At 43.0% G+C, this 12,605-nt stretch overlaps 1 protein-coding gene across 3 annotated transcripts in view; it reads left to right on the top strand.

The window, feature by feature from the left end:
- The window catches only part of ABL2 (ABL proto-oncogene 2, non-receptor tyrosine kinase), a 44,789-nt gene that overhangs the window by 18,679 nt on the left and 13,505 nt on the right, over positions 1–12,605 (top strand). Inside the window, exons 1-3 of one of the 3 annotated variants that reach the window (XM_041419997.1) lie at positions 1,116–1,628; positions 11,142–11,312; positions 12,020–12,315. In XM_041419997.1, coding sequence (XP_041275931.1) covers positions 1,562–1,628; positions 11,142–11,312; positions 12,020–12,315 — 534 coding nt within the window. In that variant the 5' untranslated portion in view covers positions 1,116–1,561. Of the gene's footprint in view, positions 1–1,115; positions 1,629–2,216; positions 2,554–11,141; positions 11,313–12,019; positions 12,316–12,605 lie in introns of those variants that run through there. The other 2 variants (XM_041419998.1, XM_041419996.1) reach the window with 2 other exon arrangements.

Below are 12,605 nucleotides of genomic sequence, written 5' to 3'. Positions count from 1 at the left end.
TTGGAGGCTTAGAAAGTATTCTGGAATAATATGATTACCCTTTGCCAGGCAGGATGCTGGGCTGTAAGTGACCCAGGACAGTGGTTTTCGTGTGCCTAAAGAATTCTAGTTGTCAGCTGGCTGTCTTGCTTTTGACATTCTTAAGTGTCCTGCTAAAAATGAGGGGCAGGACTTGTTTTTCCTATCGTACTTTCTTTAAATATTCTATAGTTTTGATGTTAACAGTCAAAAAGAGCTGTACTCCCTAAAAGATAATCCACAAGTTGTAAAGCATCTTTAGTAGCAGACAGATAAAATGTGTTTGTATCTTAACTGCATAAAATTCCATGAAGTTTAATACATTTAATACATACCTCTCTTGAAGTAATTTAAAAAAATATTGTTTCTTCTATTATTCTGTCTTAAAATATCTGACCTACTGAATAATATCCATTACAAACATACTAAATTATATCAACATTTTCAATCCAGCTCCACTTAACTTATTCACAGTTTTGTCTATTTACTTGCTGTTATCTTTCTTTGTAATGGAACTGATTTAATTTCTACATCAGCAAGTCAAACTTTTTGTAGTTTGAAGTACTTTTAGGAGTACTGAACTTGCTCAGTCTTAGAGTGGCTTCTTTTCCTTCAAAGCAATATTAATTCTGCCATAACCCAGGAAGGATTTTTCCAAAGACATTATTTCAGTGAGTACATTCTTCACTTAATACTGAATTCAGATACGTGGGGGCCAAACACTGCAGTTGGATTTGGAAAAGCAAATGTGGTGACACAGCCTGAAACTACAAAGCCGTGGCAGCGCTGAGCTCGGAATTCACCCTCTGGAGAGGCTGGGCTTGGAATTCTCCCTCTGGAGAGGCTGGGGCTCGTGTTACCCTGGTCCCTGAGCAGCTGCTGGGCTGGTGCTGGTGAATGGAGCCCCTTGTCTGCTCGCTGGAGCCAATGACAAGTGTCTGGCTTTCACCAACGGGAAGCGGTTCCGCAGCCGGAGCTAAGTTTAGTGCCGTGGATTTGTTCCTCTGACTTCACATTCCCGCTGCCCCCCCATAAAGGAAATCAGCCCAGAGGGCTGAGGAGGAGCAGGACAACTAAACCTCCCTCAGCCAGGGCTCAGCTGGGTGTCAGGGGCTTTCCACCTTAGGAGTTTTCCCTGGTTCTGAAGTTCACAACACGGCATGCAATTTTTGGGCAAGTATTCACGCTAAAGCTCGGCTTTTCTTGGAGGAAAGGCAACACTTGTTTGTTTTCTAAGACAAATGTATTTCAAAGGAGGCAAGATCACAAGGGTATTTTAGTCAAATGAAGTAAATATTTTAAAAAGGAATCCCCTTCTTTTTTCAAGAGAAGAAAATACTGTGGACAATGGTTTGAACAGCATATCGGTTGCTGACAAATGAGGTTGAGAGTTTTGTGATTTATTTTTAGCTGGAGAATTTTTTTTAAAACAGAAGTACTGTGTAGCCTTGGCAGTTGCTGCATATTCGGTGTGGGTGGATGGAACTGAGCAATCGCATCTGTGCTAACAAGCGTTTTGGGATTCCATTAAAAAATTAAACTCATGTACTGGAAACTGAAGCTGTACCAGCCCACCTGGGGAGCTCTGCCCTCCGAATATCCTCCACAAGGTAAGCAGTGCTGCCTGTTCAGGGCGCTTGCAAAAATACTTGGGCCTCAAGATGTGACATCTACTCAGATTTGGGCTATTAGATTGACATTTTCTTTCTCTCCTGAGATTACAGGTCAATGAGTTAATCTCTACCCTCTCCTTCCAAGTTTTTCCTCTAACTAAAAGGGCTAAAAATAAATTTCAAAAAGGCAGCTGAGAAACATTTTAATGTGGTCGTTGATCCAAGTGTTGAGTCTAAGGAGAGTACCTAATACTGTAAGGTATCTAATAAGATGTAATTATGTCACTGGGAAAATAGCTTGGACATTTATATCATGTTAGCTCAAAGGTCTGATCAGTTAGTGCTTTACAGCTGCAAAATAAACCTCTCTCCAGCTAGACTTTGTGAGTGTGGGTATTTCTGGTTTCTTCAGGGATCGGCTGAGCTGTGATTTCTCAAGTAGCCTTTTTGCAGAAGAGCTCTTACTTCAAGTGTTTGTGTTACACTGTGAGTAAATAAGTACCCATTTGATTTGCTTAGAAGCAGATAATATCTGGCTTTGATGTGGCCAGTAGTAGCAACTCCCCAGGAATTCTGTTGCAGTGAAGTGTAATCCCCATTAAGCAACTTCTCTCCTGAGGTACTGGTTTAAAAAAGTGCTAAATGACTTGCTGTAAGCTGTCGTGTATTTGGCCATCCCACCTTTCCTGGAGCAGGACTGGGTGACCTAATCCTCCTCACCCTTCACACTGGAGAGGTTTACTGGAACTTGCCAGGACAGAGGAAGAATGTCAGACACTTTTGATCTACAGTTTCCCAGTTACCTTCAAAATCTGTGTCCCTTCATTGCACTCCTTTCCCTAAAGCTGACATTGTGGCAGTAGTTGCTGTCTGCTGTGGGCAGAAGAAGAGAGACTGAAGCTTCAGTACTCAATGGAAGGAGGTATGTGATACAGAGCATTTACACTTGCTGCTCTCTGCTTGTTTGTAGACTCTTGCAGTTGCAAAGCTGACTGGCTCTAAAGGAGCTGAGCAAATCCTTGGGAATTAAGGGAGCAAACACTTGGATACAGTGCTCATGGTTTTGCGAAACGTTTACATTTGTAGTTTTTGGTTCTAAGAACCTCTTTGTATTTAATTTTAATTACATTAAAATCTCTCTTCAGGAAAGGAAAAGGTTTTTTCCTTATCTGCTGTGCTGTTGGGTTCTGGTTCCTCACCCAGAGGCCCATTTAAAGAAGTCAGACTTGAACTGTGTCTGGTCCAGTGCTTCCCACCATTCCCAGTACCTGTGCCAAGATACAGCTGTTGTACCTTCTAACAGCTGTTAGGTCCAGCTCTCTTGTGCTCACATGGGTACCTCACCCTAAAGTGCTTTTTAAATGCATCTAAACCACTGCATAATTCTGCTGGCTGCACTTACCAGAATTGCTTTCCTGACAGAGTTCTGTGAAAATCTTAGAGGTGATGAGAGCCAGACTATTTCGTTAACAGTATTGTACTGAACATGATCAGTACTTCATCTACTTCAAAATTCTCTCTTGAAACAGCAGAGCTACCAAATGCTGCTGTGGATGGTTCAGTCATAGCCTGTACTTTGATCTATGAAGAAATTTATGCATCTTGGTTTCAAGGAATCAAGATTTTCAAATGAAGGCTTGGGAATTTAAGCTTGATTTATTTCATACTGGATTCTGCAACATAAAGCTACTTTACCAGAAATCAGTTGAGGAAGAAATAGGGAAGCACTGCATTATGTTGATAATGGGAGAAATGTATCACTGACATCTAAGCAAAGAAATGGGTTGAGGGACACCTTTGATTGCATTAACAAAGGGATAACTGGTACCAGGGAAACAGAAGACAGGCAGTTTTTCTAAAATCTTAACACAGCTAACCCCTTGTAATATTCAGGTAGACAGACAATGTCTTGAATTCTTCATACATTGGTGGAACTAAATCAATTGAGATCAGTATCTCTCCTTTTACCAATTAGATTCAGTAACAACAAATCCCAAAACTTTGTCTTCCCTTGGATTTTTGTATTAAGCTAGCCAAGAAGACCCTCTTCTATTCAAAGACCCACCACTTTAACCCGTGTTTCTTATCAGCACTTCATCATGTTGCAAAATTAATCTGTTTACGAGGGATGGAGCATATAGAGAACCATTTCTCCATGTATTTATCACTAGAAACCAAAGATCACTTTTATCTATGTCAGATATATGTGGATAATTGAGGCATGACAGTGCTGCCAGCTTGAAATATTTCCTTTTATATGATGTGAGCTGTTCATGATGCAATTTTGTCACTGACTCTGAAATCTCCTTCCTTTCTGTCTCTCCCAGCCTGGTACCATAAATAGAAACCTACTCCTTGCCCATCCCGAGTTCTTGGCTCGGAGCTGTATTTCTTGGCTTTCCTCAGTGGGTTGTTTACAATACTTAAACCTTGCCCCACTCTGTGGGAGGCCCAAGGACTAACTGTGGGTCTGTGCTTGGCTCTGGCAAACCACAGTATTAAGAGTCTGGTTGCTTGCAGGAGAGGAACACCTAGGAATGGCATTTAGGTAGTGCCTGCATTTTACCAAGGCCATGTGTGAGCTGTCTGACCCCTTCAAACCGGTGTTTTGCACGGCTGCATGGATGTCAGCAGAAAAACTAGGTGGTCCATTTAGGGAAAGGCTGCAGTCTGTTACAGGGTAAAGGAAGTTCATAGGTCTGCTTCAAAACTACCACATTATTAGACAGCAGAAACTTGGCCTGTTCAGCACTGGTTGCTTTTCAGTGTGTAGCTTGTCTTGAGTATTTTTGGTTAGCAGGAAGCACTGAGACTTGGCTTCAGAAACAAAGCTGCTGTAGAACTTGATACTGTTCCAATCATGTCAGCAAAATAGGAAACCCACTTGCTGCTGTGTTATCAGTTTTGTTTCCTTGTATTCATTAAGGCAGAAATCCTCCCACTAAGAAGCCAGTTAAAGATCTGAAAGTCCAGTGGTGTAATGTGATGTATGTTTTGAAGGTGCAGTGGAAAATACCAGTTATACCAGCACTCATTAGGTACCTGATGGTCTACTTTCCATGAGTTGATGACCAATGTCTGTTCTTTGGTGGTCTTAAAAGTAAGCAAATAAAATGAGTCTGTCTGTAAAACTGCGTCATAGTTAATTTATTGGTGTTTTGTTTAAGGACTGAATAGTGAATATAAAATGAGATACATGGGATCTTGTAGGGATCTTGGTGGCTTTGTGTTTGAGTTGTCCCTATGTGAAAAAATGCACTCAAGTCTACACCCTGTGGGTTTTGTTGTATCAGATTAAGACTGTATACAATAACCAGTATTTACCCCATAAACCTTCTTGCCTCTCTCCTTCCATTGACAAACCAGTCACTTTGGCCTATGGCCAGCAACACCAAATCAATTTCAGGGCTGTGTTTTCATTAACACATTGTTTTCTTTGATTAAGAGGTGTTGAAATTCAGAGTATAGCAAGTTTTTTAGAAGCTCCCTGAACTAAACAGTACAAAGTAGCATAGTCAGCAAGATTTCCTTTTATTCAACTTTTCCCCACTGCTGGAAGTACTAGAAAAATGCTTCTAAATGGATGACTTAAGTTGTACAGGAAGAGTAACCACTCTCAGGAAACAGCTTTGAAGGGCACCACAGGGAATAGGGTAAAGAGCTGGGAAGAACTGCTGTGCCTGAAAGGTGGATTCTTCCACTGAGGAAGTGGAGTACCAGAATTAAGATTTTATGTCATGCACTTACTGTGAAGAGCACAGGAACAGGATGCAGATGTGGTGGATGCAGGTGTCAAAGTGATGGCCTGTTGTATAAAATATCTCTCTAGGAAAATCAGTTTTAAGAGACATAATGCTCATCTAGAAGCCAGAAAGATGATTGATTTTATTCTGGCTGGGTGCATTTGACAGGACCTTATGAACTGCTGTGTACTCTGTATCCTTTCTACTGGAGAGCACCTTCAGGAGGATGCCCAGAAAGAGTGTAGGCACAAAATTACTCTGCTGTCGGAGACTTAGAGCCAAAATGTTTCTCACCAATAATGCCACTGCTGGCAACTGCATGGTTCCCATCAGGAGCTCTTAACACACCAGCCAGCCATTAGCCTTTGGCTACAGACTCTTCTGACAGAGGCTAAAATTGATGGGGTAAGTAGGGATATGTGCAAAATACATTATTAATCCAACTTAACTTCCTGCTAATCCTTCTTTGTTCAAAATACCAATTACTCATCCGTTGTACTTTAACTAAGAAGTAAATGTGTTATTTTAGCCAAGGTTAATAACTGTCACAGCTGAGACTAATCTAGCCACAAATTAATACATAGCTTGCCCTTCCTGGTACCATTTTAGGTAAGGGTGATTGTCACAAAGCTCATCCAAGCCTTTCTGAAACTGCTGGCTTTCTCCACAAATTCTGATTATTCTTTGTTTATTAACAGATATGCTAAGCTTAGTACAAATGCCAGTGTAATTCCGAGTACTTGGAGCAAGTGCAAGCTGACAAAACAGTAAACTGCAAGAAGCAAAACAAAGAGGACAAGAGAGAAAGCCTAGGAGCTCTCAAGTAAAGGTGTCTCAACCTCTGACTACTGGGTAGCATGCTGCAGGATTCACTGAGCTTGGTTTTGGAAGAGGAAGAAAAGAGGTCACCCCCATGTCACAACTTTATGAACAGCAGTATTCAGGTGTCCTAAGTTAATTCTCTGTCTAGTTAGTTTTTCACAAATGTCAGGTGTTGGTGCAGGTGAAATGACTCTTGTCAGAAGGCATATGGGGAAGGCAACTCCTCATCATCACAGCATCTCCACAGTTCTGTATACTCTTTTTCTACATTCACAACCTTACGAAACACAGACATTTGGAATAAGCCTGCTTGCTTGCCTTTAGTCTGGTTTGAGTCATCATCACACAGTGCAGCTGTCCCTCTCACAGGATGGTGAAGTTCACAGTTCATGGAGGTGCTGCTTTCTTGCCTCACTGGACTGCAGCAACTCCTCTCCCCCAACAAAAGCACAAACCACAGACTTCCCTTTCCCTGCTCCCTTTTATACCCCTGTGCAGGCCCACCACCCTCCTAGGTGTGAGACTGCCATGGTGAGTGCTGGTTTCTTAACCCTTCCATGGCCACCTGGCAGGAGGAGCCTGTCCTGCCACAAGGCAGCTCTACTAGAAAACTAGGGCTTTTAAAGAATTTATCAACAAATCTGGGGGTTTTGAGAGGTGATTTGATGGGGCCCTTGTGGAAGTTGTCCCAAGTGTTATTAAATGAGCAGATGTGCAGCTCAGACTGGGTGCACTGTGGGTGCCTTGTGTCTTTCTGAGCTCCTAACACATCCAAGAGCGTTCATGTGCTCGGTGTTTGTACCTTTCCAAGATGTGGATTTTCACCAACATCCTTTCCTGTTGATTCCTGTTAGTAGTGCTCCAGCAGTGGTATGTGGAGTGGAAAAGTGAATCAATCTGGGCGGTCCCCTTAATGGGTGATCTGTTTTGTAATTTGTGCAAAGGAATTTCTCCAAGGAAACTGTTTGCTTTCTTCCCAAACACTTTGTTACCTAACTCATAGTGGAACAAAACTCTGTCTCTCCAGCTCATCTCAAAGTTGTTTCAACTTGCAGTCCAGTCCCCACATCCTCTGTGTGTTCAGCAGTCCCTGGAAAGCTCCACCCTCCCATGCAGTTAATAACCAGTTAGCCCAGGCCTGATTTTCCCAGTCTCTGCTCTGCCTGCCCAGCAGCACTTCCTTTCCCCTTGGCCCCTGGCCTGCGAGCAGCGACTGCGGTGTGTGGAGCCCTTGTGCTCAGGCCAGGACTCGTGGTGCCAAGCAGCCTCTGTGCTCTCTGGGAAGCACAGCATGAGTGTGGGCACAGTCCTCTTCCAGTCCAGCAGCTATGGCAAGGAGGGCAGACTGCTCTGCTGCCTCAGCGAGGGCACCTCTGAACCTCGTGTGAGCTTCACAGGTAGGATGCTTGGAGTGTCGTCCTGTCCTGTCCCTTTCCTGTGTTTTTTCAAGTGCTTCAAGGAAGTTGAGGTCCTTTCAAGTCAGTCTTTGTCTTGTAGTATGAGGCCAGCCACAGGCAGGTGTGAGATTGCCAGCTTTTATTGTGATTTTAGGATTAGTGAAATGTTTCTTTTCTATGAGCAGTTACACAGTATTTCAGAAATAGAGACCACTTCAGCACTTAATGTGACTCTGAAATTTAAAATTAAGCATATTCTACCTTCTGCTCTGAGACCAAAGAGATTGGTAATTGGAGTGTTGGCAGCAAGGGTGGGGGACAAAGCACCCCTTACATGGTGGCTGGATAGGAAAGCTTTCATATCCGTAGAGAAGCAAATTGTATTGTGGGAATAAAGAAAAGGAAGGAGATGGATGAGGCATAACCTCCTTGTGTGACTGTGTATTACTTGTTCACTAAGTGATGATGTAAGTTTTCCATTGAATAGGAAATGAAAGTGATAATATAAGATTTATGGTTAGCCTTGGAAAGGAGTTGATATAAAATGGAATTTCCCAGCTCATTTCCTGACTTCTGGTGTGGACTGAGCTCACAAACTGTTCAGCTGGAAGGGCACCACTGGTGATATGCTTTGGTTATGACCATATTTCTCTTCTCTGATGGATGGTGTAGATCCCACACCATATGGAACAGCGTGGGCTGTTATGGAATTATAACCTGCAAGAAATACTTTTGTATCCTGGTAAAAACCCCTTTAGGTGTTGGGTAACCTTTACAGTTATTTAAGCATTCAGGTTACTTTAACGTGAAAGTGAAGGAAGTTAGTGAGACGTGAACTCTTAAAAGCATTTGATTTTTAGGTAATGTGATTTTTAGGTAAGCACTGTAGCTAAGTCTCTGAAGCTTCTCATCAAACATTAACTTCTGCTGGCTTTCTTGTACATCAAGAGGGTGTTAAGAACCTGTGCCAGCCTCCCAGGCATTCCCAAGAAAGTAGTAGGAGTCCCACATCTGCTTTGACTCCCCTCTGCCAGTCCAGCACAGCCCCAGATGTTTCCATGTGGGCAGAACCCTTGGTGCTGACCAGGTGGCATTTCTGCTGGCTTCACCTTGCCTGCAGTGGGCTCGGCTGGGCACAGGGCTTGCTGCAGCAGCTCTGGAGCTGGGCTGGCCCTGGGCTGCTTCAGGCTATCCATGGGTGCATGGATAAACACTTAGTGCTGTTTGTGGAGCAGGGCTTGAGTGCTTAGTGTGTGAGCTTGTCTGGCTGGAGAAAGAAACTTAAAGGATGCTTTGACTTAGAATAGATGCTATATTTTTGTTTAAAGGCTTTCACTGGTTGGCAGATATATAATTGAAAGTAAGAAGGGAATTAACACGTTAAGATATTTTGGAGCTGAAAGGTTGGGTATTTTTTGGAAACTGCCTACTTTTGTGTTTGCTCTCTAGCAGAGATGTGTAAGTCAGGTTTCTCATACAGCACATTTGACTTTGCATAAAGCATTGAAACACTTATATCACTGTAGGAGCATAAATAATGTATTATTTAATTAAATAGTATTTTTACTCCATAAAGAGGGCTGGATTTAAGAACTGGTGTTCTTTCATGGAGCTGAGTATGCACACATCCAGCCCCAAGAAAATACAGTGGGATATTGGCAGCCATGCTATAATGTAGGTGGCTGAGCATTGGGATCTTTTATTTTCCATGATAGCTTCCAGTCTTATTGGTTAATATCTTGTAAAAATAATTGCAGTTGAAAGTTAGGAAGAAGAAGTATATGTAAATATTGCATCTACAGGCAGTGCAATCAAGGAACTGACATTTTGGTGCCTTAGTATGTAGGCTCTTCTTTTTGTGCTAGGAGAGCCTTGACAGAAGGCTGCTGTTAGGTTATTAAGTAATTGCAAGATGAGCAGGTTATGCAAGAAATAGAACTCTGAATAATTACCAGGAGTGCAGTCAAAAGCCACTTAGCTAAGTTTAAAATGGAAACAGAACAAATCTCAACCACTTACTTTCTCATATACCTACAGTACAGTTAAAAAATCACATTTTAGGCTGGAAACCCCCCATAGTCCTCATTTTCCAGGCTTGAGCTTTGTCCTGTGACACAGATTTGGCATATTACTGTGCCTGTTACATGGCACAGGCTTCTTCCTGTTTTGTGTCTCACTGACTTCCCAATTTTCCTGTCCTGTGCTGCATTTGAGCTCTTTGTTCCTTTCTCAATTGCCTTACAGAGCAGCTCTTGCTCATGAGTGTAAATCTCAGGGGCCTGTGGAGAAGGGGGTAGGTGTAGCCACATACACATTCTCTGACAGTGTCTGCTTAAAACATCCCAAGCATGACCTCTCAGCCCATCAGAAATGGGCCAAACCAATGACAGTAAAGCAAAGAAAGCCTCAGCTATTTTAGGGAGAACTTTTTATGTTTAGTGCATTTAATGAAATCTCTTTGCAATATACATTTCTCTGTGTAAGTTCAACTAGAGAATTCAGAAATAGATATTGGGACAGGGACTTAGATCTGTGCTGTCAGAGAAAAAGTATATAACTTTAATAAGTCTATAACTTTACACCTCCATATGTTTTTGTTCCCTTGAGCAGCCCCCATTTATGAAACCACACCATCACACTTATTCTTTTCTTAATATTGATGTTTACTCTACACATGTTCCTGGAAAACCTCTCCGTGAGTTTGAAAGCCAGTGATGGTCTTGACATGGCACTAGCATGAAGTGTTCACAGTTTTGCTTCTTACTACAGCTCTTCCTAAAACCCTGTGGATTTAGATTAGTTTTAACCATCACAAGAACTCTAGGGACCTCTTTCTTTTGTTGCTAAAACGTGTCTGATTCCTCCCCCCCCACCTTGTAGTGACAAGTTTGCAATTTAACCATCACAAGAACTCTAGGGACCTCTTTCTTTTGTTGCTAAAACGTGTCTGATTCCTCCCCCCCACTGCCTTGTAGTGACAAGTTTGCATCAGTTGTCTGTTGAAACAGCAAAACAGAAATGCTGCTGCTAAATACCCAGCATCACCTGTGCTGCCTTCTGTCCCTGCTCCTGTCAGTTTTCCACCTCTGTTTACACAGTCTTGAAATGTATTACAAATCACTGTCATTCCTGTTAATACTGAACCAGTTACTATCCCAACTTACACATCTCATTTGTGTCATAATTCACTCTTACTTGTATTTGTAATATTGGTTTCAGATCCAGGCTGTGTCCACCACAGAAACAATAACATTTTGTGATTGAAAGGTTTTCTTCACTACTTCATGTAATTTAAAAAAGTGCTTTTAGTTGTGCACCTATTTTTAATCTATGAATGCTTAAATGACTTCAAATAGAGGTGTAGATATATAATAAATATTAAATAGAAATTTTATATGCATAGCTTACTATTTGCCTTATAGCAGTTAAATCACCTTCTCCAGGAGTTGGACTCGATGATCCTGTGGCTCCCTTCCAACTCAGAATATTCCCTGCTTCCATGATTAGAACTGTACACAAAGTGATTGCCTCTGCTGTCCTTTCCTCAGAGGCCCTGCACCGCCCCTACGGCTGCGACGTCGAGCCCCAGGCGCTGAACGAAGCCATCAGATGGAGCTCCAAGGAGAACCTGCTTGGAGCCACTGAGAGCGATCCCAATCTCTTTGTTGCACTTTACGATTTTGTAGCAAGTGGTGACAACACACTCAGCATCACCAAAGGTAAGGCTGGGAGTGCAGAGCAGCTGTGGGCTTGAAAATTTGGCAACAGAAATCAGGGAATGCAATCCCTGCCTGGATAGGAATGGGAATAGTGCACTTAGAGAATGGGAGTACTGCACGTAGAGAAGGTGATTCCCTGCAGCAGTGGTGGGAAGCAGACAGCCCGTCCCTCATGGTGCGGGAGGGACACCTGCTGGGCAGTTCTGCTGGGACAGGCACAGTCCAGCCCTCTCCTGCGCCAGGCTCCCCACATCACTGGCCCTGTGGGATATCTGTTGTAGGAAGGGCAGAGGGAAATGGGTACATCATAGATGGTAATAGAACTCAGCAATTTCAACTGGGGGCAGAATCAAGAATTAAGCTTGCACAGGCACTTTCTGTACACGTGTCAGAGCTGTTAAATCATATGTCCTTTAAAACTTCAAGAAAACAAATCTCATTCCTCCAAGAAAATAAAGTCTTCCTATTCTAATAAGCCAGATACAAGAAGCTTTTTGAGTTCATCTCACTGCACTAAATCAGTGATCAGTATCCTAGGTATTCTGCCTGAGCCTTTGCTTCATAGATACTTTATACATAGCAGTTTAATTATAAGATGATTTCTTTTGTTAAGCTACAAACCCAGGCTCAACTTAGGCTGAGTTTCTCCCTCAAGAAGACCCAAGAGCTTGCAGTGTGCTTATTTTATGTTTTTCTTCTGGTCACAGGTGAGAAGTTGCGAGTCCTGGGTTACAACCAGAATGGTGAATGGAGTGAGGTACGTTCGAAGAATGGGCAGGGCTGGGTACCAAGCAACTACATCACTCCAGTGAACAGCCTGGAGAAGCACTCGTGGTACCACGGGCCGGTGTCCCGCAGTGCAGCGGAGTATCTGCTCAGCAGCCTCATCAACGGCAGCTTCCTGGTCCGGGAGAGCGAGAGCAGCCCAGGGCAGTTGTCCATCTCGCTCAGGTACGAAGGACGTGTTTACCACTACAGGATCAACACCACCTCAGATGGCAAGGTGAGGACCTCTGGACAGTGCTGTGGGGAGAGGAGATGAAGATGGCGTCTTGCAGAATCTCAAGTTGCAGATCCAGTGTTAATATAAAAGAACACTTGTGCCAAGGGTTTGGTGGTGACTCTCCAAAAAGTGCTTTGGAAGAAGTGCAGACAATTCTTGTCTGGGCTGAAAGTAGCTGGGTGGCAAGGCAGCTGTGGTTGGAGGTGGGGGTAGCCTCCCACTGATCCCCTTAGAAGCAGCAGAGCTTTAGTAAGTCAGCATTTTTAACCAAGATGAAGTAGTGGCATGCT

Source organism: Onychostruthus taczanowskii, unplaced genomic scaffold, assembly GCF_017590055.1.
Source record: "Onychostruthus taczanowskii isolate IOZ18803 unplaced genomic scaffold, ASM1759005v1 scaffold63, whole genome shotgun sequence".
NCBI classification, from domain to species: domain Eukaryota; kingdom Metazoa; phylum Chordata; class Aves; order Passeriformes; family Passeridae; genus Onychostruthus; species Onychostruthus taczanowskii.
The sequence above is the reverse complement of the archived record's forward strand: the minus strand, read 5'-3'. Positions and strand labels throughout refer to the sequence as shown.